The sequence below is a fragment of the Cyprinodon tularosa genome, unplaced genomic scaffold (assembly GCF_016077235.1).
Source record: "Cyprinodon tularosa strain WSP-4 unplaced genomic scaffold, ASM1607723v1 ctg110, whole genome shotgun sequence".
In the NCBI taxonomy this organism is placed as follows: domain Eukaryota; kingdom Metazoa; phylum Chordata; class Actinopteri; order Cyprinodontiformes; family Cyprinodontidae; genus Cyprinodon; species Cyprinodon tularosa.
This window is the reverse complement of record NW_024037894.1, coordinates 207,490-234,519: the sequence shown is the minus strand read 5'-3', so window position 1 is coordinate 234,519 and position 27,030 is coordinate 207,490. Positions and strand designations below refer to the sequence as shown.

Sequence of the window (27,030 nt, the reverse complement as noted above, 5' to 3'; positions counted from 1 at the left end):
AGGTACACATTTGTGTGACCATTTTTTCTATAATCTTTTTGCTGCTGTAAACACCAGAATTTCCCCATTGTGGGACAATAAAGGGATTTTCTATTCTAACATCTGTTCCTGACAGTGCAAGAGACCCCAGTGTGCAGGTCTGCAGCCAGACCCCTCTTATATTTAATGCAGTTACATTACTGGTTAAAATGCAATGATGTAGAAAATTTTTTTTTTTTTTTTTGCTGAGCATATTGTAAGAAAAAAAATTATTCCCACATTTAAAATTCAGATCAAGTTCTTTGATAACTTTTATCCCTAATACACACACTGCTACTTATATCTAAACATACACAAATAAACCTCTTCCAGTTAGCTCTATTCCACACAGATGAAGGTTTTTGATTATTATTTAGTTCTCTTATTGGCAGTCAGAGCTCTAAATGATGCCAAACTTTCATTACCATTCCTTCTCGTTTCCTGTTTGTGTAGGCATCGGTCCACTGCCTGGAAACAGGGGATTACACCCACATCCGAAACATTCTGATCGTGCTGACCAAGATCCTACCCTGCTACCCAAAGGTCCTGAACCTGGGCCAAGCGCTGGAGGCCCGCGTCCACAAGATCTGCCTGGAAGAGAAGGACAAGAGGCCAGACCTCTATGCCTTAGCGATGGGGTAACTGCATTGTTTGCCGCAGAGCCTCTAGCTAGCCACATTTTCTTAAGTCATTGAGAAACGACAGAAAGGGGCAACGACCTTAGTGAAGTGAATTGGTTTATAAATTTGCTTTTAACAAAGCAACTGTCTAAAAGAGTGGACATTAAATCCAAACCTGGTTTGTTCAAATCGTTAAAGTGACAGATTTTTTGTCATGAAGAATTTTTCATATTTATAGTCAAAATGGATTAGAATTGTTTGAAAGTTCCCAGAAAATGGCTTAATTTTCAAATAATTTAAACCAATTTCCCCATCATTTTATATATATATATATATATATATATATATATATATATATATATATATATATATATATATATATATATATATATATATATATATATATATATATATATATATAAATAAATTAAATAAATAAATTAATAAATTAATTAATTTTAAAAGCTTAAAGGCAGTTATTGTTTGCGATTCAGTGATCTAAAAACCACAGTTTCTCATGTAACTGAAGAAGAATGATTGTTTCTCTAGAGCAGTGTGGTCTGATTGTTGTGTTATGTAGTTAGTCATAAATGTACTACCAAATACTGCAGAGTTGTTTTTTTATTATCATGATAGTACTATGAATGATAGTGATAAACTTTTGGCATCTAGTATTTCTACTCTTCTGAAGCTCTGAAGGTATTTTGCTATACAAGGAAGCAAGAAATCAACTCAGCTAGAAAATAAACTGGTGTGAGCATAAACCTCAGAGCAGGGAAGTCCTCTTTGGATGAGGCCTGAACAAAATTAATGAAAAAACCAAGTACATTTTGAGTAAAGATTAGCCGTTTGTGCCCAGAAAAGGAAATTTTTCACATTCTGTGAGATTCTGAAGTTCTTTTGGGGTTTCTTGTTCCTTTGTGCAAACTCTCTGCATATCTTACAGTTACTCAGGTCGGTTGAAAAGCCAGAAGGTGCACATGGTCCCAGAGAACGAGTTCCACCACAAGGACCAGCCAGCCCGCAGCGCCACACCGGCGAGTCAGCAGAACGGGCCTGGAAGCACCGGCAAACCCGCCGCCAACGCCAGCAAGACTGAGGAGGGGTTGTCAGAGGATGGGGGTGAGCCAATAAAGCAGAAACACAACCCAGCTTCACCCCTCTAGTTTTATCTTTAGTGAAAAATTAGTTTTGTTGTGTGGCTGTTACGTTTTTATATATGATTCAATGTCTGATTAACATTAAACTTCTAATAAAAAGATTTATTCTCTGAATATTCACACATGAGGAGACCTGTTCAGCTCCTAATGCTGGCTTCTCTAAACATGTCTGTTTAGAGGTAATAAAAGCATCTCTCTGTTCTCCAGATCGGGGCAAAGATAAATCTCAGGGTACCACGAAGCCGGTGAACAAAGCCAACAGTACAGCAGGCAAAGTGACCACCAGCAACGGAAACGGTGCTCTCAACAGGTGAGGCGCGCCTCACACTTTGAAAACTGCCGTTTCATGTGATTATGAACCTTTTTTTTTTTTTTGACTGAAAGTTTTTCTTTATCTGTGTGCAGCACCAAAGTTGTCAAAGATGACAAAGAGCGTAGCGTGAAGGAGAAAAAAGAGAAGAAGGAAAAGACACCAGGTAGCACTCCAGAGAACCGCAGAGAAAAGCAGAGAGACGAAAGAGCAGGAAAGGAGGAGCGAGTGGCACGCGAGGGTAAGGAGAAGACCCCGAAAGCAGACAGGGAGAAAATCAAGCCGGAGGAGAAGGTCATGAAAGACGACAAGGCCAAGGCCGGAAACGGGGAGTCCCTGGAACCAGCCAGAGAGCGCGACGCCGTCAAGGAGTCCAAAAGCAAGGAGAAAGGAGACAGGATCACTGCGACCACGACCCTTAAGTCACCAAACCCGAGATCGGAGTCGGCTGAATCTGAGAGGGGTAAGAAGCTGCTCTTTATATCCTGGCCAAAGCTCAAATTTTAATGCACACTTTTAGTAAAAAACAAAGTGAAGAAATCCAAAACTTTCCCCTCTTTGGTCTCTGCAGATCACAAAAGGCGAAAGCTCGACAGTCACTCATCCCCGTCCCACTCCTCATCTGTTAAGGTTAGTATGGCCTGAGGAAGGCTGTGCCCGTTTCTTCTCTGTCTGCCGGAGCATTCGCTGCCTTGCACATTCCAGCAGCCCTGAGGATCATCCGGGAGAGTTGTCGCAATAGCAGGCACAGCATCTGGAAATCTCAACCCTGACCCATGGGAGGTGGAAAGCATTTCCATGGACATGAGCAGAAAATGTTGCAGAATTGGGAGAAATCCTGAAGGACTTAGTCAAGAGAATATTATGTATAAAATTATATATTTTCATATTGAAAAAAATGCCTATTTTCATAAAAGTGAAAGCAGTCGTGCCTTGAAGATTTTTTTTTCACTCTTCTATATTCCTGTGGAGTTTTTATTTTTAAAAAAAATGTTATTCCCACCCCTGTCAAGAAGTCTCCAAAGGAGCAGTATTTTTCTCCCACTACAGAGGGCAAAGTTCCTCCAGTCCAAATAGGCCCTGAGATTTTTTTTCCTCCATTTTTTTGAGCTCTTCCTTCTTTAAAGCGATGTGAAGTACCTCAAAGACGGACGGGTGTCCAGCAACCCCCTCTGCCCCTACATCTGAGCCCCTTCCTCGTCCCCCACCCACAGAGAAGGACCTCCAGACCTTCACCCCAGCAGCGCCAAGTCTCCACAGCTTCCAGCCGTCGCCGTCTTCTGCCCCCTCTACCTTCCTGGCAATCGTTACGTAGAAGAGAGCGAGCAACCAGCTTCCTGGGATCAAACAAGAATGAATGTCGCCATTACGAATCCACCCCCCTTTAAAAAAAAGCCTCTGCAAAATAAAGCCTGCCCCTACAGAGAGAGAGAGAGTGGGTGAGACCTGAGTCGTCCAGAGCCCTAACCACCGGAAACTTGTGCTAGTTCTTTATTTTATCCTTCTACGAGAGAAATAGGCTCCATGTTTGTCCATTCCTGAACTGTAAGTGACAACAGCAGTTACCTTTGAAGGGATGCAGCCCAGCAACACACAGGCACATGATAGCATGCACCCACAGACACCCCCACTATTCACAAGCACTCGCACTTTAGACTTACTGAAGTACCAGCTGCACTGACAGCAGACGAGTTTTTAGCATTAAGCCTAGTGGATACTGAACACATGCTCAGGGAATTTTCTATTAGATCTCATCTATTTTCTAAGTGTTGACATTCCAGGTGTTGAGCCAATGAACTCTCCTATGTAATAACTCTGTCAAAGCCTGAGTTCTTGAAGGTCGGAGTTCAAGGGAGGAGCCTTCTGTTGGACCGGCCCCCTCCTCTCCTCACCCATTCCTCTTCTACCAACTTTCTACTGCTGTCTGACAACCTCCTCCCAAACCCCCACCCCCTCCCAGCTCATCTGTCATCTCCGTTCATCCCTACAGGACAGTAGCAACGAACTCAAGGAGTCTGCATCCAAGGTTTGAACTGGTTCTGTTACTTCTTCTTCTAATCGGTCAGTTTCTGACTTGTATGCAGGTGTTTCATAGGATGCGACCTGTGTAGGAGGTCAGCGACAGAAGAAATGTGTTCTAGTTAGAATCAGATGTTTTTTTGGACATTGAATTTATAACGCTGCAATTATGTACTTCAGTTTTTTTTTCACTTTAGATTCACAAGAAAAAATTTCTTCTGTAAATATTCAACGGCGGAAACGTGCAAATAAAAAAATACAGCTGCAAAAACGTGACAATGTCCTCAGAGTGGGCAGAGCACAAAGTGTGGGCATTTGTCAGTGTTGCCAACTTTGCGCATTTATGGCTAAATTTGAGCGCCTTTTTAGACCCCACCCTAGCACCTTATTTCAAAAAAGTGCCTTGCGCCAATTCTAGTGACTTTTATTCTGTGTTAATGAAGACTTTCTCGACGTAAAAGCACTGAACTCTGTCCTCCTGGGCAAGATGATCATAAGCCTGCCTCTTTTTCTCTAACTCTCCCCTCTCTATCTCTAGTTCCCCCCCTACACAATAGTTAAAATGACTCTATCGCAACCCTCAGACACAATTTCATATGACGACATTAAGCCAACTGCGTCTGTTTCACTGAGTTTTATTTTTCTGTGATGTGATGCGGTCTGTTCAGAGGTTTTGCAGGTGCTTTCTAAACTTGCCAATGTTCTCAATTTTACAACGTTTTGTGTTTATTCCCTGCACGTAAAGGTCAATGCTAATAGTTTGGAGAAGCTCTGATAATGCTCTAATTTTTGGACAGTATTGATATAGGTTCCGAGTAGAGGGAATGTCTTAGTCTAATTCCGATCTTTGCACCTTTTCAGCTATGGCTATTGTTCCTCTAACTGTACTTTCAGTTTGTTAGAAGTTAGTTTTTTGCTTTAGATACTAAAGTAATAATGATGAATAATAATAATTTAACTTTATTGATCTCACATTGGATAAATTACCTCTGCATTTAACCCATCCCATTGAGGAGCAGTGGGCTGCCATTGTGCGGCGCCTGGGTGTGGGATTAAGGGTCTTCGCTCAGTGACCTCAGAGTGGCAGTCTGGGATTGGGGCTTGAACTCAAAACCTCTGGATTTCAAGCTCTAAACCCTAACCACTAGGCCACCAATCCCCAGATATGTTAGTAGCTTTCTTAGCTCTCCCTAAACAAGATTTTACCTTGATTTTTATGGTATTTTTTATTATTCCCGCCAAGGAGATTGTGTTTCCATCTGTGTTGGTTTGTCTGTTTTCAACAAAAAAAGCTTATGGATGGATTTCAATAATTTTTTATTCAGAGATGCGCCTAATGCCAATGAAGAATCCATTACATTGTGGTAAATATCCAGATCATGACCTGGAAAAGATTCTCTATCATTGTGTAATGGGGATATTTGGTGGTATAAGCAGTTCCCCACTAAACCAGAGGGGGCAGCAGTAACCGATTACAGCCTCAGCATTGGACTCAGAGTCCAGAGGTATTTCCCTGAGGATAAAAACACAAGACAAAGGAACATTGTTGGTTTGTTAGCAGGATCAATCGAAGACCTTGTGAAAAAATTTTAAGGAATTTTTTGTGTGTGTTTTTTTTTTTTTTGTTTTTTTTTTTTTACTGGAGTTGTGACTCATGGCAACAAACGATTCATTAAATTTTGATGATGAAAACTATGTTTTTCGAGGACACAGATACTGTTAAACTCATGACCTGAGTTTAGCTGTCGTTAGTCGTCTTCACCAGTTTATAACTCCATATCCAATAAACTTTAGTAGCGGGGAGATCTTTCCCATCATCTCTAGCTGACCCTCCATACCTGTGAAAGTACTGAGATCAGAAGCATTTAGGCTTTATTGTTTTTCACTTTTGAGTAAAAATCAAATAAATGTACTCTTGACTGTGCTGACCAGTTTTTTTTTTTATTTTATTTTTTTATTTATTTATTTTTTATTAAGATGACTGTGATTTGATGAAAAATCTGCCCAGTTTGCACCTGGGTTCTAGAACCCAGTGAAAGAGAGGCGGTTTTAGCTATGCTGAAAATGATGATGGAACTATTTTTATTGTATTAAATAAATTAACTTTTACATCTGGGCTCATCTACTGATCCCTCTAAGACCGATTTATCTTATTTAAAAAGCATGGCTCTTGTCACGCTGGAAACGACACTTAAATGGATCTTATGTGGTAGGGCTGAAGCAATTAATCGTGATTAATCGATTATTGAAATAATCGTCAACTAATTTAATAATCAATGAATCGTTAACTGGAGTATAGAGACTAACACATTCCTTTAGCTGACAGAGAAATCTACTTAACTATACTAAAATTCTAAAAAATATAGATATATATTATATTATACTAAAATTAATTAACTTTAAGATAAAAACTTTTTTGTCCATCAAACTGCTCTATCCAACCTGCTCAAGTGAAAAAGTTTCTTTCATCTGGTTTTATTTTTATAAAAAGTATTCTTTGTAAAACCTTTGGCTATCTGATTATTAATCAAAAAAATAATCGACAGATTAATTGATTTGCAATATAATCGTTAGCTGCAGTCCTAATGTATTGATGTCTTTGCTTTATCTAAATCTGCAAATCAGATTTAATAAAAAAAATTCAACAGCTGTGTGCCGATTATCCTTTATTTTGGGTGTTCCTCATGTGTAAACAAATTGACTGATGCAAAGATCTGAACATCAGCCCATCAGCTCTGAACTTTTTGTACATATTTGAGAGCTTTGCCTCAAGTGTTGCTAACACCAGTTTTATTGTTTTGTTGTTATTATCTGGTTATTTGACAAAGTAGGAATGGTTTGTTGAAGTTTTATTGTGTCTTTTTAACAATTGGAAAAATGTAAATTTTTACTTTGGCCAGAAACCTGCAGTCGGTTCACCTCCAGTCAAACATTGGATAGTTAGGAGTGCCATCGGGAGGCGAATCGGATCAGTTTCTCCTCATGTCGCTTTAATGGCACAAAAATGTAGCCTGAGAAACCAGACTAACTGTAAGATTAAAAGTGTAATTTAGTCTGGTCCCGATGAATGAGACATCGGAAGATTGTTGATGAGAACAAAAATTAATGAGCGTAGAGCCTCTTCCTGCTCCCGTTTCAACGAAAACCCCAAATCTAATCTTTCCAAAACTGATTCTGTTCAATAGTTGTTGCCATCTTGTTGTGCTTCCTCCAGCGTTGCACAGCTTTGTCGCCACGCCCCCAAAACCCAGCTCGCTTTCCATCCAAAAATTCCAAACTCTTCTCTGCGTTGTGATTGGCCCGGCAGTTCTAGGGCCTGGGGCATTGATCGAGGCTAGCACCAACTCGCAGACAAAAATTATTTTGGCCGCTGGCGGGTGGGGCTAGTTTACTAGGCTAACAAAAATGTTCTGTTGCTCCTAGAAACACGGTTCTGGTATTCTTCCTCCTGTTCTTGATAGAATCTGTTTCACCAAAATTAAAGTGGTAAGAGGTTGAGAAAGCTCTGTTTAAAACCACGAAGTGCTGATTTCACATCAAGTTTCAGAATAAGACAGAAGCGTTGGGTTGAAGACGAGCTCCGCCACACTGTATCCAGCAGCAGCTGTTTGGACCTTTTGAACTGATTCTAGAGAATCTGGTTCCTGAAGGCCAGAAAGGCAACTGTTTGATATTTTGGGATGTTTGAAATGGAACAGCAGGTCTGATTATTTGACTTTAGCTTCAGTTTCTGTCTGAAGAAGCTCAATGATTGATAGCAGCAGGAGTCCAAATACAGCATCTGTTTAACAAGGGACACCAACCTCTGTTAATTTCATTTAGACTGATGAAAGGCTGAACTAGTTGGAAAAAAGGCTTCAACCTGTCTTCTCTTCATGTGGGATTGTTTGCAGCAGCACCACATCAACTTTAATTCAGTTGCCCGGTCCAAGAGCAGAGAGAGGGAAGTGGAGAAGAACGACACAGAGAACTCACAAGGCCGATCCAAAGAGAAGAAGGAGGAAAAGGAGCGGAAGGAAAGGAAACGAGTGAGTGCTTTCAGCTTTCCATTTCTGACGGAACCACCAGACGTTTGGAGTCTGGTTTGATTATTCACAGACAGGAAAACATCATAGAATTTATACAACAGGACCGGTTCGTACATTGCAGTGGCTTCAAGATAATGGTAATAACTATGAATAATTAAAGTAAGGTGATTATAAAAAAATGATGAAACAATTGATAAGAAAAATTAAACAAAAAACCATAACTCAAAATGCTTAGATCTTCAGTTCAAAGGTCGCTCGGAACAATGACATTTTTAATCTGGATTTAAAGCATCTAAGGGTTTCAGAGCTTTTACAGTTTTCTGGGAGTTTATTCAAGATTAGTGGAGCAGAGGAGCTAAAAGCTGCTTATTCTTATTTGTTCTGATCCAGAAGACCTGAAAGGTCTGGCTGTTGATCCACTGCCAACAAATCTGTAATGTATTTTGGAGCTAAGCTGTTCTGTGATTTATAGACTTAAAAGAAGGATTTTAGAGTCTTCTCTGAGATACGGGAGCCAGAGGAGGGTCTTCAGAACCAGGCTGATGTGTTCTACTTTTTTAGTTCTAGTGAGAACACAGGCAGCAACATGTGGAGCAGATGCAATTCAGATCTATTTAGGCAGACCTGGGGAGACACGGCTGCAGGGATCAATTCTACTAAAGATGAACGAAGCAGGAATTGGTTTATCATGGTCCTGCAGAAAGATTAATCCTGGAGATTCTTCAGGTAATTGAAGGACAACTTCGTTCCTGTCTTTATGAGCCTCTGAAGGTCCAAGTCCATCGCTACAGCCAGATTTAGAGCCTGATTGCTGGTTTCTAAAACTAACTCAGTTATTCACTACAGATTGATTTAATTTTAATCTTTTCTAACGCATCATCAGAGGACTTTCTGATCAGCATTGTAAAAAGTCAAAGATTATCTTAACACCTAATGCCCCTTGAATCCCTTTAAACCAGGCTAACTGTGCATAGAAGCATCACATCCATTACCTCATAGAGCAGCTGCTAGTTAATTTAGTTCTTCTAGTTAATTTAGTTCCTCATGGCTAAAAAATGAGAAGTCTAAGGCTACATTCTAACCGCAGCCTGGAGTGACCCAAATCCGATGGTTTTGTTGCATCTGATCTTTTCATGGCTGTCTGAACAACACAGATCTGATTTTTTCCAGTGTGACGCAGGCCACTTGGCCCTGAATCCAATAAGAATCTGATCTTTTCAAATGCGACCTGTGTCTGAACGGTCAGGTCAGATTCATTCGACCTGAATTAACTTTATAGAGACGGTCTCTGTTCTGTGGTGAGATGGGAAGCCTGACTAGAATAAGTTCAAGCAGCTGGTCTTTGTTTAGAAGGTGTTTAGCTGCTAAAGCAGAGCTTTTCCTATAATCTAACTGATTTGAGATGGGCCTCTAGTTCTGCAGTAGAAGCTTGTTCAAGTTCCTCTTTTTCAGCAGCGGTTTGATAGTTGCTGTTTTTAGGGCCTGGGGGAAATCACCTGACAGAAGGAATATGTTAATTATTAGTTACCGTATTTTCACGACCATAAGGCGCACCGTACTAAAAGGCGCACTCTCAGTTATGTGTGCCATTTCTGTATTTAACACACACATAAGGCGCACCGGACTATAGGGCGCGTTTTTTATATACAGGTACATGTCCTCTACTACCTTTAAATACCTCTACTGCGTATTTAAAAATTAGGGCTGCAACAACGAATCGATAAAATCGATAAAAATCGACTTTTAAAAGCGTTGGCAACGAATTTCATCATCGATTAGTTGTGTCGCGCGATTATTGCGTCATCCGCCGCGCCGTCATCACTGCCTCTTGACTGAAAGAGGAAGAAAAAAAAATATGGCAGAGCGAGTCAGCGCCGCAGGAGCAGTGTTGCCAACTCAGCGACTTTTCAGACCCTTCCAGCGACTATTTTTCAAAAAAGCGACTAGCGACAAATCTGGCGACTTTTTTCGGTTTCACTGGCGGCTTTTGGAGACTCTTACGTGAAAGCATGTATCGTTCCTACTCTGCCGTGGGGCGCCTCCCCCATCCCAACCACGTTCTCCCGCTCCCGCAGGAGTCCCTCTCAGCTGCATTCAGAGCCTCAGCGTCCAGACTGCAAATGAAGCGCGCATGCACCGGGATTGACGGCGCAAATTGATCACAATAATAAAAATAGCCTGCGCTTTGTAAAGCGAAAAAAGTGATAACATGCAACTTTTTTCAAAAGAAATTAACATGGCACGGAACCACCATGTTTGTTTGGTTTTAGAGTGGGGAAACGTAACGTTAGTTTCTCAGGTAGCTCATCTGATGCTTTCCTTACCGTGTTAGTAGGTTACAGACAGTGATAAGGTTGGCTACTTATTTTACTTTTAATTTCATTTGAATTAGCTTAAGCAGCGTTTACATTTACTTTATAAATAAATTAACTTGCAAATTATGAGGGCAAGGCTTTTAAAGTTTAAATCTTCTGGCAAAGATAAAGTAAAGAAGATCCTGCAATTTATGGAAGTAAAGCAGAATAAAATCCAGCAAGATCAGTAATATGTCAATTAATTATCTGCCACATTCCCATGTAAATATCTGTCTTTGGAGGATGTGTTTTTTTTAGCACCCCTAGTTCTCTCATTTTTATTCCAAATACAATTTATAATTTGAATCACAGGGCTATTTTTATCTCTATGGTTCAGTATTTTCTCAAGTAGCAACTTTAACTGCTACACTTTCCTGTCTTAAAAGGCAGAACTCTTCTAGTCTAAAAAAAACTTATTTGTTGAAATGGGGGGGCCTATTGTTTGAACCCCTTAGAGGCTTTTAAAAACAAAAATGTCTTTTTTTACGCTTTATGAAACAAAGTAGCCTATATTTTGTGGATGTACAGCTACATTTCTCATGTAAGTTTGCGTAGTTTTAACACAAAAATGTATTTTTCATATTGCACCAGTACAGTTAATGAGCAACCTGTACTTGTGTGCTTGTTTGTTCTGTCTAAAATGTTTATTTTGGAATAAAGAGGTTAATATAAAAAATATTTTTTGTCCGATTCATCGATTAATCGAAAAAATATTCGTCCGATTCATCGATTTTTAAAATAATCGTTAGTTGCAGCCCTATTAAAAATACAGCGGGGGCAAAACTGAGTATGACTGTGCTTTATTCATGTATTTATTACAAAGTATTAATCAAACCTGGCAGCTGGCTGTGAGACAGACACATCGCAGATGACACAGCGCTGTGGTCACTCCTAAATTAACTTAAAATCCTGAAACCTGCCAACAGAATATGTTTGCTTTTATTACCGGCATCCTGGTGCCTGCAGTTTAAATTATTTAGATGAAAAACACCTGCCAGCAGCCGCGGTGAACGAAAGGATTTCTACTGTCGGTGCACCGCTGGTATGTGGGGGTCTGAGCGCCTCCGACAGAAATAGATAATCTGGATGAACTGACTGCAATTATGAAGTTTTCAGGTGGACTTTCTCACTTAAAAACATATTAAAACTACTTTATTCCCACTGATCACAGCAAATATAGCTGCAAGATTAAGATTATTTAGATGAAAAAGCACCTGCCAGCCGCCGCTGTGAAGAGGAGGAGGAGACCAGAGGCTGCTGTTGAATTAAGTTTTCAGGTAGAAAAATAGAGCGGGAGCAAAGCTGAGTATGATTGTGCTTTATTCATGTATTTATTACAAAGTATTAATCAAACACATCAAAGTTATCATCCTCTGTTTCTGAATTAAACAGCTGCGCTAAATCAGACATGCCAGTTTCCCCTTCTTCGCTGTCAGTCACTTTCCGTGCAGCGCGGCTCCTCAGAAATAATGCCGGCTTTTGCAAAAGCTTGAAGAACAGAGCCAGCACACATGTTAGTCCAAGCATCTACAATCCATCCGCAAACGGTGGCGTAACTTGCCCGGCGCTGCCTTCCACTTATCCTGAAACTGTGGTCTCCGTCTGTCATCCATCGCTCCCACGCCGCTTGCAGCCTTACTTTGAACGGCCGCTTCACACCGATGTTGGGCGGTTGAAGTTCCTTTGTCAGACCCCCCGGGATAACGGCGAGCACAGCGTTCATTGATTCACCTTTTTTTTCACATCAGCTGTGAGATGGGCACGCAGCGATGGTGATGCGTGGAAAAAAACCACCTGGTCTCCTCACATACACCTGCCTCAGCCACGCTTTCATCATCTCCTCATCCATCCAGCCTTTTTCATTTGCGTTCATATCATATGTCATCAGAGCGCTGTGTCTGTCTCGCTGTCAGCTCCCAGATCAGCTTCTCTGATTGGTTGATGCGGCGCGTCCAGCAGCAAAACTTCAATTTTTCCATCTCGAGCAGCAGCAGCGCGTTGGCGGTGCGTCAGATGCTTAAACGATCCCGACGTGCTGCACCTGCGGCTCAAAACGCGCTGCGGGACCTTTTGCTGCACCTATACGCGCGTCAACCATTGACTTTGCATGTAAACTGGCTGCTTCTGCTGCACCTGCTGGGTCCGGTTCACACCGATGTCGAGCGGTTGAACAGCGAGCACAGGGTTAATTTGTTTCCCCATGTTTTTCACATCAGCTGTGAGATGGGCACGCATGGAGTTACAGATTAATGGTGATGAGTGGAAAAAAAACACCTGGTCTCCTTACATTCAGCCACTCTTTCATCATCTCCTCAATGAGGTGGTCTCAAAAGTCGCAGTTACAACACACATAGGGCGCACCGCACCATAGGGCGCACCGCACATTTTGAGGGGGAAAAAAGACGTTTAAGTGCGCCTTATAGTCGTGAAAATATGGTACTTTACATGATGATGGGCAGAGCTTTCTTGGGGAAAGGTGTGGGTAAAACACGGAGGCAGCATGGAGGAAGCTTTATCAGTATTGGATGGGAATTGGTGATATTCTATTTGGAGAAAACTTTGTTACTGGGCTTTATATGGATGTAGAGACTCTGATCTTTGGGTTCTTCAAGGAAGAAATTAGCAGATTCATTGCAGGTTTTGATGGAGTGGAGGGTCTGATACCTTGACAGTGACAAATAAGACCAAAGCATTGTTAATATTTTAGCTTTTTTTTTTTCTGTTCTAATTTATATCTGTAAAATCGCTCTATAGCATAGAAAATCCCTGTATTGGCCCACAATGGGGAAATGATGGGCCAAGCTAAATGACTGCAGCTTTTTTTTCAAAGTAACTAAAAAAGAAAGATCAGCATGGGATTAACTTCTAGATATTTAAGTTAAGCTGGAGTCCAGACTTAACCTGCATGCAACTGTTTCTTCCCAAAACAACCTTTGCTTTATTAGGAGTGATCGAATCGCTGATGGGAGATCTTAGAATGGAAGTTATCAACCAGCTCATCTACAGTTAGAGGGCAGAGTCTAAATCTGGACCAAGGTTTTAGTAGCACCGTCATTAAACAGCAACTGTTCAATACAAGAAAAACTTCAGACCATTAAAATCAAATAAAAGCAGCTTTTAATAAATCCAAAATCTGAGGTTTACTTTGGGACATGTTAGTGTTCTGCAGAACCTTTGGATGTTCAGCTCCGCTATCTTAACATGCACACTAACCCATGATTGCTGCCTCTCCTGTAGGATCACAACATCAACGACCGCGAGGCGAGCCAAGAGTCCAAACGGAGAAAGGACGAGAACGGCACCAGTAAGGCTTTATCTTCCCCACCAACATCCGCTAGTAAAAGCTTGTGGCGTAAGCATAACGGATTGTTCTCCTTCCAGATTCCGCCAGAAACAGCCAGAGTCCTTCCTGTGACTCTTCTCTGTCCCCAGAGAAAGAGAAGAGCAAAAGATCCAAATCCTCCAGCAAGGAGAAGGCGGAGTCTGTGAAACAAGAGAGAACCTCTGGAGGAAAGAAGGTCAGCTCATCCTCTAACTGTCAGGAAAAATCCTCTGCTGCCTGTTTGCTTCTAAGAGCAATTAGGATCAGAACATTTAGAATCAGTTAATGGAGACCAGAATCAAACCATTACATTAAAACCAGTGGATTCATCAGGTTACAAATATAAGGAATCATCTTTCTGAGCCTCTGAGGTTCTCAGAAAAGCTGGAATCTACCGAGCTTCACTCAGATGGACTCTATTTACCAACAGTCAGGGCTTCTTAGGGTTTTATTTAGGGTGATCAGAGTAAAAGGGGGCTGACCATGACAGGGGCTCAGACCATCATGATGTTGATGCGTAGCATAAAATCTCCAGCTGATGGTTTCTGTTCTTCTGCAGGAGTCCAGACATGATAAAGAGAAGAAGGAGAAGAGGGAGAGCGGCGCAGGGAAGGAGGAGAAAAAACAATATCCTTAACGCTTCCTCTTTGGACGCTTATCGTTTCTGTCCTCCTGCATCCTGATGCAGGCAGCCATAGTTTTCTACGCGGCTCTTGGCTCGCCTCGCTAATCCTAAGCATGTTTTTTTCTTTTCTTTCTGTTTTAAGGTTTATGGTGTTTTTGCTGTTTTACGACTTTCAGGTCCAACTAGTGTGGCTCAGCCACAAACCAGAAGTTTCTTAAAGCTTCTTGGTCTTTTAACGGTTTGAAACGTTTTGTGATTTTTGACCGACAATGAGCCTCTGGTTCCCCCTGATTCCTCACAGGTGGAAAGTTTTCCCTCCTGAGCTTTTTTTGTTTTGTTTTTCCCCCTCTGGACTCTGACTTCCTTAGTGACAATGGGCTGAGCAGGAGCGTTTCTTTAGTGTTTGGTTTCCCTTAACGATCACACCCATAAATCGGCTGACAAGCACAGATAATTTGCACTAATCAGTGAAGGTAAGAAACGTTCAGCTTTCTCTTTCCAGCCACTAAATCGGCCATCTTGGAGTTTCCTGACCTTTTTTTTTTTTTTTTTTGTTCCCTCCTGTGCTGCAGCAGAAAAGGATAAGCTTTGCTTTTATCTGCAAGACCTCCACACCTCCATCTGTACCATGTCGACTTTCATTCTTGTTTCCAATGTTGTTGTTTTTTTTCTTTTCCACGACTATGTAATTTATCTCCTGATTATTTCTTCCTGTTTGCGATGTAAACCAGCTGGATAAAATATTGGTCCTCATTTTTTAGAGATATTAAATAGTTCAGTATGGGCACCAGGTGCTGCTGTAATCACAGTGTTACTCTTACCAGGAATGTGGTTCCAGTTTGAAATGATCCTTTGGTACCAAACGGTCATGGATTCATTAGTCTCATGTATTTTTGTTTGTTTTTTTTGTACATTGTAAGGCCTTCCTTTTCTTCTTGCTTGTTTTATTGAATAGAACCTGCTTTTCCATGCCCGCTCACCTCATATCCTTTTGAGATACTTGGATCCTTTTTATTTATTTATCTCCTTTTAATCTAGATAGGACGGCGAGCATAAGTGAGGAAAAAATACTTAGGACCAGTTTGTATATTGTGTACAATAATAAAAAGCGTGACATGAAATTCACATCATGTTATTTCATTTTTTTCCCATGTCCCATACAAGTTCTCCTGTGAATTTGTGTTAATCAGGTTTTTACATAATTTATAAAAAAAAAAAATAAATTGTCCGTTGAGCTTTGATCAGATTATTGTAAAGAAAAATTCTGATGCTCTTTTCTCCAAATGCATCCGTTTCAAAAATGACCTTTGGAGATTTTATCTGCTGTACTCAATGAGTGTATGTTTTGTTTTTTAAGGAAAAAAAAATAAACTCAATAAATAATAGTTTTCTTAGTGTCACTTTAACATTGTGTCTGTCTTTTGTTGTTCCTCCATAAAAATGAAAAGCTCTATTCAGTTCTTGTGGGAACTTTAATGTGATAAAGTTTAGGGTCTTTGTTCTATTTTGCAATTTTTTCAGAAGTGTTTTTGTTTTAAAACCAGTTGTAGAAAACAGAGACTCAGGCAGTTCTTGTAAGGAAGGCTCAAATATATTTTTACGTCTGCAGACGGAGAGAAAAAGCTCTGACTGGGGCAAGCTCAGTACATACATTTATACAAAAACTACCAATACACAGCCCCACCCCACCAAGGAGATTTCCTGTTAGGTTAATCTATCTTCCACTGGCCAGATGAAACATTTCACAACAGCCGTCTTCCAGTGAGCTACAACCACTTATCTTTTATCTCTCCTGGCCTTCCTTTGGAGCCTTGCATGCAGGAATTATTTCTATTTCACACCAGTTAATCCAGACACAATCTGGGACTGCTCGGATTGGGAGGCGACGCTCGGTGTCCACTTACCATGTTTGGTTTTAGCCAATCACAGTAACAAATCAAATAGCAGCAGGTGCCATTAGAAAGCAGGCAGCTACGTTTTCCTGTCCTGCCATATTAATTTTGGTTCAGCTCTACAGCACCTGGCTTATGCCTCAGCTGTATCTCCTGCCTTAAACCATAATACTGCACCGTGATTGGCTGATGCGCTTTGCGTCTGACTTGTGTACAAATGAATAAGGCACAATTTCAGCATGAGGGTAAAGTTGTGGGTTGCACTTGTTTGAATATAAATTAAAGCCTACTTCATAATCATTTTTTTTTTTGTCTCTTTTTTGGAGGGTTAGGTTTATATTATGGCTGAACGAATACTTTTTCTTTCTTTACAAAGACTAGATTTTTGGAAAAACTAGATGGGTTTTTTTTTTTGTTTTTTTCCTCCAATAATTGCACTTTTAGGGCTTCATTTGAAGTGGCTTCACTATAGGGGGAAGTTTGTTCCAGTATTATTAAACTCAATTTATGTGATTCAATACTGGAATCTATATATATGACTAATATACATGTATAGACGCGTCTATAATCTTGACATATACTTTTATATATGCACATCTATATCTAAAAACAACAGTCTGTATTGTATGCAAGTTAAAAACCTTGAAAAAGAATGGTCTTAATCAGGTTTTTCCCTAGTTTTGCCACTCTGCAGCTTTAGGTTGTCCAGTTTGTCAACTGCTTTCTGCCACATACAATATGGTGGTAACATTGACGGGCCAACCTGCGCCCAAAGAAGAATCTACGTCTGTATATGTATATATAGTGCTTGTTCAGCTAGCACTAGCTTGGTTGGGTTGTATGAAAAGAAACCAAACATTGGGTTGATTTGTGTCAGTAGAAGCTATTTTAAGTGTTTATGATTGCATTTCTTAAATGTTTGGGATAATTACTCTTCGTGATGTTAACATCAATGACGCTGTGGTGGAAAGAGCCGCTGAACATGAAGCTGAAGTTGGTTTCTTAAATTCTTTGGTCACCTGCTAAAGGACTACTCCAACTTTTTACTGCCTTAATCGTCTTTAATCTTCCTCAATTTTATAACTAGTATTTATGAGAGGAAAACATAGTTTTTAAGTGTTGCATTATAAAATGTATAGAATTAAAAATACCTCAACATTTTCTATTATCGGGATACATTTTACATTTTAATCCGTTTTTAAAATTATGAGCTGAGAACTTAATTTGCATTTACATTATCATTACATTAAATATTCATGTTTATATTTGCAAGTAAATGTTTTAAAGTGATTCTTTTAATTTTCAGCAATTTGCATTTCACCGCAGCCATGGTTGGTTTAACATCATTTCCTGGACTCTTAACTAAAAAGTTAAACAAGAACTTCCAGTTGATGACTTCTTAACAGTTTTAGGAATAAAAGTCTGGATCCAGAGTTGAATAAAAATCTTCTTTTATTAAGGAAATGTAATAAAATCCTTTGTACAGGACCTCCACACAGAGGCTTATTGTGTCCATACATGCAAGTCTCTCGGTTTGAGGTATCAATAAAATAACCCCCCCCCCCCACCTCCAGCAAAAAAAAAGAAATCAAACCGAAATTAAATGAAAGTTGTTTTTAGATTCGACTGAACCGGGCTCCGTTTGCAGTTAGCTTTTAATTAAACTTCCATCAAATTCACATGCAGTTCATGAAAAAATATAAACAATGGTTCCTAATGTCAGCCTCTCCCTACTGGCAGAGAGTAGTTGGATTTGTTTGGCCTCTCCTCGGTGTAGAGCTCACCTTCTGCAAAATGCATAGACACAGGAATCTCCTTCCAGCCTCAGACGTCGTTTATCAAAACCGTCCCATCAATCTTCACTTAGATGAGCAAGGACGGTGCTGAAAAAGTTTGTACAAAGTGTAAACCAGGAGCTCTTTAAAACTCTTCCTTAATCTTCCAGAAAACAGGTTCGTCCCATTGATTCGAAAATATTGGGGATTATTTTGATATAGGTAACATGGCACTAAGTGGAAATAAAGAAGCGGACCTCTTCAGTAGAAATGTCTTCTTCCAAAATTGGCCGTTTTAAACAAAGTACTAAATTTAAAACAAGCATCCAAGTAAATACAGGGTGGGTTGAAGGTCTGAGAAATCAAACCAGTTCAGCTGTTTCAGATGCACACAAGCATGGAGTAAAAAAAAACGCTGCAGTTCTTGATCCTTAACCTTATTATTGTTACTGATGCTTGTCCTAAATGTTCTGACACTGAAAATATTCTTATAGTAACACAAGAAAATGACTGTACCTCACTAAACAAAACATTTATCCTATGTAAGGTTTCACCACAAAAATAAGTCTTTAAAGGACTTAAGGAATTTCTTTGCAAACCATGGCTTTTTTTTCTTTTTTCTTTTTTTATTTCTCTTCTTCAAAATATAAAACAGTAATAATTACAACCTGTCCATCCAGGTGGCATCTGAGGCCATTTCTCCCCATTTTGTTCCTTGTTTTCAAGTGAATTTAGTTGGATCCGCGTTGCCATGACGCCCAAATGCTCCTTAAGGCACTACAAGAGGCGATTCTTGCTTTTCCAGCCACAAACAGAAGTCCAGCTGTGTCATTGGCCTCTGTTAGTGTGACAGTTTCTAACCCCAAATGAGCACTTGTTGGCTTATTGGCTTGTGTCTGGACAGATGACGAGGAAGGCGTCACTTCTAAAAAGCCAGCCTTTGGAGGGGATGTAGGTGGGGGGGTCATGTGTCGGGGTGGCTCTTGTTATCCTTTATGCACCAGTAGGGTTTAGGAATCACCTGGCAAACAGACAAACATGGGAATCATTGCAGCAGCTGGCTGTCAGGAGACAAATCATTGTAAAGTCATTGTAGATTATCAAAGGTGGACATTGCTACCTGGGGTGGATGTTTTAAAGCAAGAAAAGGTAAGTATGGGATAATAATACTGTCAGGTAAGTGGAAGTTGAAGGTAGAAGATAAGACACAGAGCTGTATACAAGGCTTCTTCCTTCCTACGATCAATGCAACTGAAAATATCTTTAAAATTTATAAATTTTTGATAAATAATTGGTAAAAACAGGGAATTCAAAGGTCAAAGTTTTTTATCAAAACAATTAATTTTTCACCAATAATAAATCTACATAATGTCTAGTAATCATTTTATTGACAAAACATATATAAATAAATGTTTTATAGATTTCCACAGGTTCAAAATATATAGATATTTCCTTGTGGTTACGATGCCGACATAGACACTAAAGGACTCAATAGGAATAGCAGGTTGAATCACATCAGACGGAGTTCAGGTGTTTATCAATATTATCTCAGTGACAGAGCAGAGAAACAGCTTCATCTCTGCGCTGTTTCTCAGATTCGAGACGGAATACCCCAAAAAGACACAAAATGAGGGAGAACGTTTGCCGAAATTTAGAGGAAGCAAAGAAGCTCATTTGGATTGCAGAGCACGCAGCGTTTCTTCTAAACAGATAGCTTTAATATTAGGCAAACAGTACAGAAGGAGAGCAAGAGTGCGACCCCGACTGCCCAGGAGGAGTTAACATCAATATTTTAAGAGCTTTTGTTACTCAGAAGTAAAACAGAAGGACTAAGTTGTGCATTTGCAACAGTTTCTATCCAGCTCACCATATGGCACTGCTGACTCACTTTCAACATGGCTGTGTCCTTGGTGTCACTAAAACAGATTTTCTAAGCACCAATTTCATATAAGTATCACTACCAATTTCCATTATTTTGAAATCAATACTACATAAGATGAATCATGAATGTGTATAGATATGACACATGCCAATTAGTAGATTTTTATCTATTTGCAATGTGTGCCCAAACAGGTACCAATGGATGCTACAATGGATGCTTTTTATTTTTATTTTGTTTTGTTAATTTTTTGTTTGTGACATTCAAATAAAGTTAACGTTCATATCAGATTCAGTCTTCAGTGTTAATTTACCACTCCGGGCCACTGTTGCAAATCTGCAACATTCCAGAATTCATTGCATGTGAAGGTCTCTCTCAAAAAAAAAGTCTGAATTGTATATTACTACCCCATATGATCATTTTCTCTAAATATCTCATTTTTCCTGCAACTACAACTTAATTTGAGCCTGAGAGGGTTAAAGTTGCAGCTATCAGTGTTAGGAGTCACTGCGTTTGTTTAAATGTCAAAAAAAGTAATCAAGTTGAATTTTTAACATATTTGTAACTCCGCTTTGTTACTCACAATTCAACACAGTTACTAGACCTTGGTCAATCAGAGTGGGTTTTCATCAGTGCACTCATTCGGCTGCAGGGAGAGATTTTTATTGCAGAGATGGAGCAGGAGGACTGAGGCTCATAACTGATGCTGATTGGCTGAGGGGAGGTAATGTGGGCGGGTGCTCAGCATGCAACGGTTTCTAACAGACAGAGGAGCGACGTGAGGCGATGATGGAGAGATCTGTAGATTTAAGGACAGCTTTTCTAAACTGGAAATGTTCTCTGAAACCAAAGTCTCAATTTTCCTGTGATATGCTCATTAATTCGGAGAACGAAGACTTTATCCATGTTGGTAAAAAGAAGCTTTGATCTAATGAAGCACGATGTATCGTCTCACTATCAGCAACACTGATTACTACTGGCTGCTTTAGCTCATCAGTATGATGCTCTTAACTTTTTCACTGTTAGTCTTAATTCAGCTGCATGGATTAGGCTACTGTTAATTTTTCACACAGACAAACTGGATGACTGTTTTTTTGTTTTTTTGTTTTTTTTACAATATTGACTACTGTTTAATTTTTATCACCAACTATAATTCATTTTGTCAAATTGCCTGTAAAGCATTATTCCTCAGTGTTGTTTCTATTTTAAATTCATTTGTAGCTTGTTAATGTGTGCAAATACTGAGAGCCTGATCTTCAAAGTTCAAAATAAAAGGCACTAATTTGCAGTTTTTTATATGTAGTTATTTTTGTTTAGTTAACCTTTGGATCTATTAATTAATATAAAACATTCTATATTTAATAATTGAACTTCCAATTGTGTTTAAAGATGATAACAGGAGTTGAATCCAGATTTATCAGGATTTTATTATAAAAGTAACTGCATATATACTTGGCCTAGTAACTAGTTATTTAGATTAACCAGTACCTGCCTCACTCACTCAGTAACCTTTTTGAGAGAAGTAACCAGTTGGTCCATAAACCATGATATTAATTTTGGACATTAAGCTGATATTAACTAAATCATTGGTTTAGGACAGGGGTCTGCAACCTTTACAATCCAAAGAGCCATTTATAGATTCAGTCCAACCAATAATAATTATTTAGAGCCACCGGAGGTGTAAAAAGTATTAATGTTTATTAATTAAATTAAATTCAGTTTATTTATAAAGCGCCAGTTCACATCACATGTCATCTCAAGACACTTTACAATTTACTATTTACCATATTACTAAAGAAGAAATATAAATCCTGCTGTTTCAAAGAACTTTAATAGAAGTTAGAGGATCAACTTAAGCTTTTTATACCAGTGAAAGTGTAAAAGTACCATTTTTTAAAACTACTTCAAGTATAAAAGTAGAAGTAATGCAGGAAAAAATGTTAAGCACAAAAGCTTTGCTGCATTACCCTCTTAAAGGAACATTTTTCTACAGTTCTGGATGATAACTTCCTTAGACTTCATTTTCTTAGTTTTATAATTAATGGCAACAGTGTCAAAGTTAACTTTACATCATCCTGAAAAACTATTTATTTTATTATGTAGTGAACAACAAGTTGGGGCAGCACCGAGTCCAGCCACAAAGAAATAATTGTCAAACATTCTTGTATGTTTATGTAAAGCCGTCCTACATGCTTGTCCTCATTTTCACCTAACCCTATGTCCAGAATTACCTCCCCCCTCACACACTAATGAGAAAACGAACTATGAACAGAATGGGAACTTTGAAACAAAATCTTAATGTTTTCATATTTTTTATTCATGGATGCTGAAAATTTTGAGTTGTGGTGGATAGATAAATTAGTATTAATACGATTTTTAATTGTATGGAATGTGGATGGCATTTCCCATTTTTACTATCAACACTATTCTGTATCATTTCTGACAAAACATTAAGAAAAAGTTTCCATTTTCATTAATATTTAAATTGGTTTTGCTCATTGGTTTCATCAATGAGCAAGAGTTTAGGGCGATGCGCTCTCAGCGTGAAAGGGGAGAATATTCTCAGCAGAAATGAATTTCTTGGCATATATCTGTCCCCCAAAACCCTCGATTTTAGGCCATCTATGTATAAGATATATAAAAATTTTAGGAATATGTTTAAAAGTTCCCTTTTCATTCATATTTCAATCTGTTTTCTCATCAGTGTGAGAGAGGGGAGGTAATTCTCGGCAAGCAGGTATTTCTCGGCATAACACAGTGGGCTGTCTGACAGTCGAAAAATTGCAAATGTTCTTTTGGAAAGTAAACTTGAATAAGTGATGGAGCAGCTTTTAAACAGCATGCATAAGGAGAAATGGGCTTGTGCACGCTCTCGCACACGTTTAATAGGCATTCCCTCTTGGCAGCAGGCACAGGGTTGCACATGTGCTTTTTTTTAAAGTGGAGAGGGCGGGTTTTTTAAAAATTCGTAAAAATCCTGCACTATACCTTAAGACTTTGCTGCTCTTTTCTATATTTTAAAATATTGTTTTATTTTTTCCAAATCTCTTTTCCACTGGTATTTTCCAGGCCATATTCTCTTAATTTCAAATCCATTAAAAATTAATCAGCAGAGCGATGGCAAGGCATGTTCCCTCCACAGGAAAGCCCGCCCATGGGGGTGAAGGAACATGATCGGTAAAAAACACCACTTGAAAGGAATGCAATTTGTAAAACTCCATAAAAAAAAAGCTATTTCAACAGAAAATCTGTAAAAATCAAAATAAAAAAAATCTGAGAAAACAACAAATTTAGCACCAAACCATTTTTAGATTAAGAACACTGCAAAAAAAAAAAAAAAAATCGAAATTAAATAAGTCATTTTTTTTTAAATAAGTGCATTTTTTCTAAATTTGAGGAGGTAAGTAAGACACTTTGCCAATGGAATAAGAAAATTTACATTGAAATTTCCATTGCATTGTCTTATTTCAAGTGCATATTATTAAATTATCTTATTTTAGGGGTTAAAATACTCATTTCATTGGCAAATCATCAACTTACCAAATTACCAATTATCAAATTTACCTCAGAAATTAAGGGTAAATACACTTAATTTAAGAAATGTTTTACTTTTTTCTAGATCGTTTTTGCAGTGAAGTTTTTCAAATGCTTATTTATAGATTGCATTCTTTACTAAAATTCATAATGGGAAAAATGTCTTTCCATATATTTTATATCTGTACATAAATGTGCCACCAAGAAATATTTGTTAATTCTATGATTTTGTAAAAACAAGCTTCCACATTCACAAATATCCGCTAATCGATCACGAACAACTGGGCAGAAATCCTACCTTTAGATTTTCACGCTCTCCGTCCCGTAGACGTTGTAGCCTTCACGGTACGTGGCAAAGTTCTGGGTGTTTGCTGGTGGGGCTGGTTTAAAGTTTTGGGCGTTCTTGGCCAGCTTTAGTTTTTTTGTCTCTTGCCGTGACTTATAGCAAAATTCTATCAAAGCCACGGTCATAGCCAAGCCCAGCCCTCCTACCAGAATATAGAAGACCCCTGCCACGTTGCTCAGGCTCAATGCACTTGTCTTGTCCTGGGGGAGGTACAGACCACCATTAAGTGCTTTAAACTGACAGGAGGCTACAGTCACATACATGTACACGGCTACTCTGTCACTAACAGTTACTAAGAGGAGGCTGCTAAATATGTGTATAAACTTCCTGAAGTACAACTGGTTCTTCTGCCTAAAATAAATGTATGCACCTCCTCCTATTAATCATTCTGTCCTCTAAAGCCCTGCAAAGGTGAATGTAGAGAGAAACTATCCTGCTTTATGGTCTCTTTACGAGGCCATGCATAGAGGAAGGCGGTCGTGGTCGTACAGGTCTACAGATTAGCTGCAATTTACTACCAAAGCTGCTGAACTCAACCTTCACTACACTGCATATGTACAGTCAGAGTAGCAAGCTGTAAAAGAAAAGAGAACTGAACCATTTTGCTGCTATCAGAAGCCAAACAGTAATATTGAAATTCATTTCTGCAAGTTTTACCATTTGCATTAAAACCCAATAGATCGGTTCCAGCAGTGGTGTACTCTGCTCCTCTGTTGGAAAGGTCAGAGCACCTGTTTGCTAATTAATTTAACTAAAATGTTTGTTGCTCTGCTCTGACACTCTGTCATATAAGCCCCCCCCCATGAAATAGATATGGTGTCAAACATTTTTGCAGTAAAATGTCTGTAATTTGTGCAGCTATCATTTTAAATACAGGTCAACGTAGCGTGTCCAGAAAGACACAGAGAGTAATTAAATCTTTTAAGACGCAGTTGTCTCTGATCTAAAATAGATCTGACCAATCACAGCGCGGACGGTGGGCCAATAATGCAACAGAGCATTTCTGTAACTGTTACCAGTTAATAGAGCAATGCTTTAAGGATTAAGGTTGTTAAAATAAATCGATTCTGTCACAAAGTTTCATTAGACAATATTGGTACGGATTTAAAATACGGCTAATAGATCTTAAACTGAATAACTACTGCAGCAGCCATGGCTAACGTTAGGCCGCCTCTCTTTGCATAGCTGCATGTAAAGTACCGCTGGCTCTGATGGTGATTTTTTGGTTGTATTTGGCAAAATGGTAATTTGATTTGTGTTTATTTGACTTTAATTATTTCCCCACTATATGAAAAAAGTAAGAATTTATTATTATCTGGAGACTATTAATAACAGGAGGTGAAATGCAGCTCCAGAGCATGTGGTGAAGTCACGAGTACGCTCTGTTCCAATTGACCCATATTTATGCTACATGTTCCCGTTCTCCCTGAGTCCCCACTTTTTGGGCAAGGAAACGAGTCTGTACTCACGTTTCTAGTGAATTGAGAAACAGCCAATGTTTATGTTTCACATCTGTTGTTTACTTATTGGTTCTGAAATCTGGTCTAGGCTAACATCAAAATTCTTTATCAACATTTTTAAAAATCCTGCAAATCTGGTTTCAATCAATTTGGCTATATATGAGCAGCAAGGTTGTTTTTTTGTTGTTTTTTGCCGCTTTTGTTTTAAAGTTACTGATAAAAGTTCAAAGGTCAAAAGATCAACCTGTCCCCAACATTAACCAAATTAGACAAAAATGGTTGACACATTTGTTCGAATAATTTTGTTTGTGCAGCTATCGTTTTCAAGATATTAAGGAAAACTTCCAAAGTTCACCAAAGGTCAGCCCCTTACTTCCTAAAATCAAACAAAATTGGTGTTAATCAATTAGGCTAGGTTTGTGCAGCAAATATGAACCTACTAGACCCCTCAGTTCATCCGGATCCGGCCTTTTATCAGTTCGCAGAGTCAGAACCAGACATGGAGAGGCTGCGTTCAGCTTCTATGCTCCACTTGTCTGGAACAAACTCCCAGAAAGTCTCAGATCAGCTGAAACACTTAGTTTTTTTAAATCCAGGCAGAAAGACCCACCTGTTCTTGGCTGCATTTACGTAGATTCTATTAAAAAGTTAAAATCCGCACGTCTCTGTATTCTCTCTTTTTAATCTTAAATGTTTTTAATTTTGAATCACGCTTTTAATTGTTTTTAATTGTTTTCTCTCCCTTTTGCTTATAATGTTTTATGTAAAGCATTTTGAATTGTTCTGTACATGAAATGTGCTATACAAATAAACTTGCCTTGCCTTGCCAAAAACAAAATATTTGTGTTGCTTTTGTTTTAAAGCTGCTGACAAAAGGTTGAAAAGTTTGAACTTCACCAGCAGCTTTAAAACAATGGCAGCACAAACTTAAACATTTGCTGCACAAACATAGCTAAATTGATTGGCACCCATTTTCTAAGATTTGGTTAATGTGTGTGTGTGTTCTTATTTGGAATACACTGTGGCGCCCATTTTCTTTAAATTCAGAACATTGCGTGGAACAGCTCCTTGTGTCTGACCCCATGAGGGGAGTGGGTTTTTTTGGGTCAGGGGTCGCGTTTAGGCCTAAGATGTTAGGATTAGGTATGAACCCATAATGGTTAGGTTTAGGGTATGGGTCACTATTTGTTAGGCCTCTCCATTGACTTTGACCTTATCAAGCTTAAACAACATTTATTGTTGTTTTTTATATACATAGTAAATAAAAGATGAAATTTCGTTTTGTACAGCTCTCATGACATTTCCATTTCTTTAAGTGCAGCAGTGATCAAATGTTAACAGAGTGGGAGAAAAAATCACAGTGTGGGAGGGGGGCTCACAAATATCTTAGCTGCACAAAAATAGCAGAATTGATTGCCACCATTTTTTGTTTGGTTAGAGAAGGAACGACCTTTGGTGACCTCTGGAAGATGTCATTATTACCTTTAAAGTGGTAGCGGTACAAGTAGAGTTCTTTGCAGCATAAACTTTTAAAAGTTTGGTGGGGGGGGCATAAAATACAGTCTAAATGCTAACTTGTTATTAAGGGTCAGTTGGACATTTCAGAGCAACAACATTATTTTCTCTGTAAAAGTTGGGAAGCAACAGAAGACGCTTAAAAAGAAAAAATATTGTTTTTCTTTAAAGTT

At 38.9% G+C, this 27,030-nt stretch overlaps 2 protein-coding genes across 7 annotated transcripts in view; one reads left to right on the top strand and one right to left on the bottom strand.

Moving 5' to 3' along the window:
- The window catches only part of thoc2 (THO complex 2), a 40,187-nt gene extending 24,325 nt beyond the window's left edge, over positions 1-15,862 (top strand). Inside the window, exons 28-39 of one of the 3 annotated variants that reach the window (XM_038296609.1) lie at positions 472-656; positions 1,585-1,760; positions 2,006-2,108; positions 2,204-2,571; positions 2,680-2,738; positions 4,099-4,134; positions 8,024-8,155; positions 13,747-13,813; positions 13,891-14,027; positions 14,391-14,458; positions 14,883-14,929; positions 15,032-15,862. In XM_038296609.1, the coding sequence (XP_038152537.1) occupies positions 472-656; positions 1,585-1,760; positions 2,006-2,108; positions 2,204-2,571; positions 2,680-2,738; positions 4,099-4,134; positions 8,024-8,155; positions 13,747-13,813; positions 13,891-14,027; positions 14,391-14,458; positions 14,883-14,910 (1,359 nt within the window). In that variant the 3' untranslated portion in view covers positions 14,911-14,929; positions 15,032-15,862. Of the gene's footprint in view, positions 1-471; positions 657-1,584; positions 1,761-2,005; positions 2,109-2,203; positions 2,572-2,679; positions 2,739-4,098; positions 4,135-8,020; positions 8,156-13,746; positions 13,814-13,890; positions 14,028-14,390; positions 14,459-14,882; positions 14,930-15,028 lie in introns of all 3 variants that reach the window. The other 2 variants (XM_038296595.1, XM_038296603.1) reach the window with 2 other exon arrangements.
- A 1,920-nt stretch (positions 15,863-17,782) lies between these two features.
- The window catches only part of LOC119790901 (glutamate receptor 3-like), a 138,228-nt gene continuing 128,980 nt past the window's right edge, over positions 17,783-27,030 (bottom strand). For 2 of the 4 annotated variants that reach the window (XM_038296663.1, XM_038296654.1), the window contains exons 15-16: positions 23,835-24,082; positions 17,783-19,144 (exon numbers count right to left, since the gene is read on the bottom strand). In XM_038296663.1, coding sequence (XP_038152591.1) covers positions 23,837-24,082 — 246 coding nt within the window. In that variant the 3' untranslated portion in view covers positions 17,783-19,144; positions 23,835-23,836. Of the gene's footprint in view, positions 19,145-23,834; positions 24,083-27,030 lie in introns of those variants that run through there. The other 2 variants (XM_038296677.1, XR_005281781.1) reach the window with 2 other exon arrangements.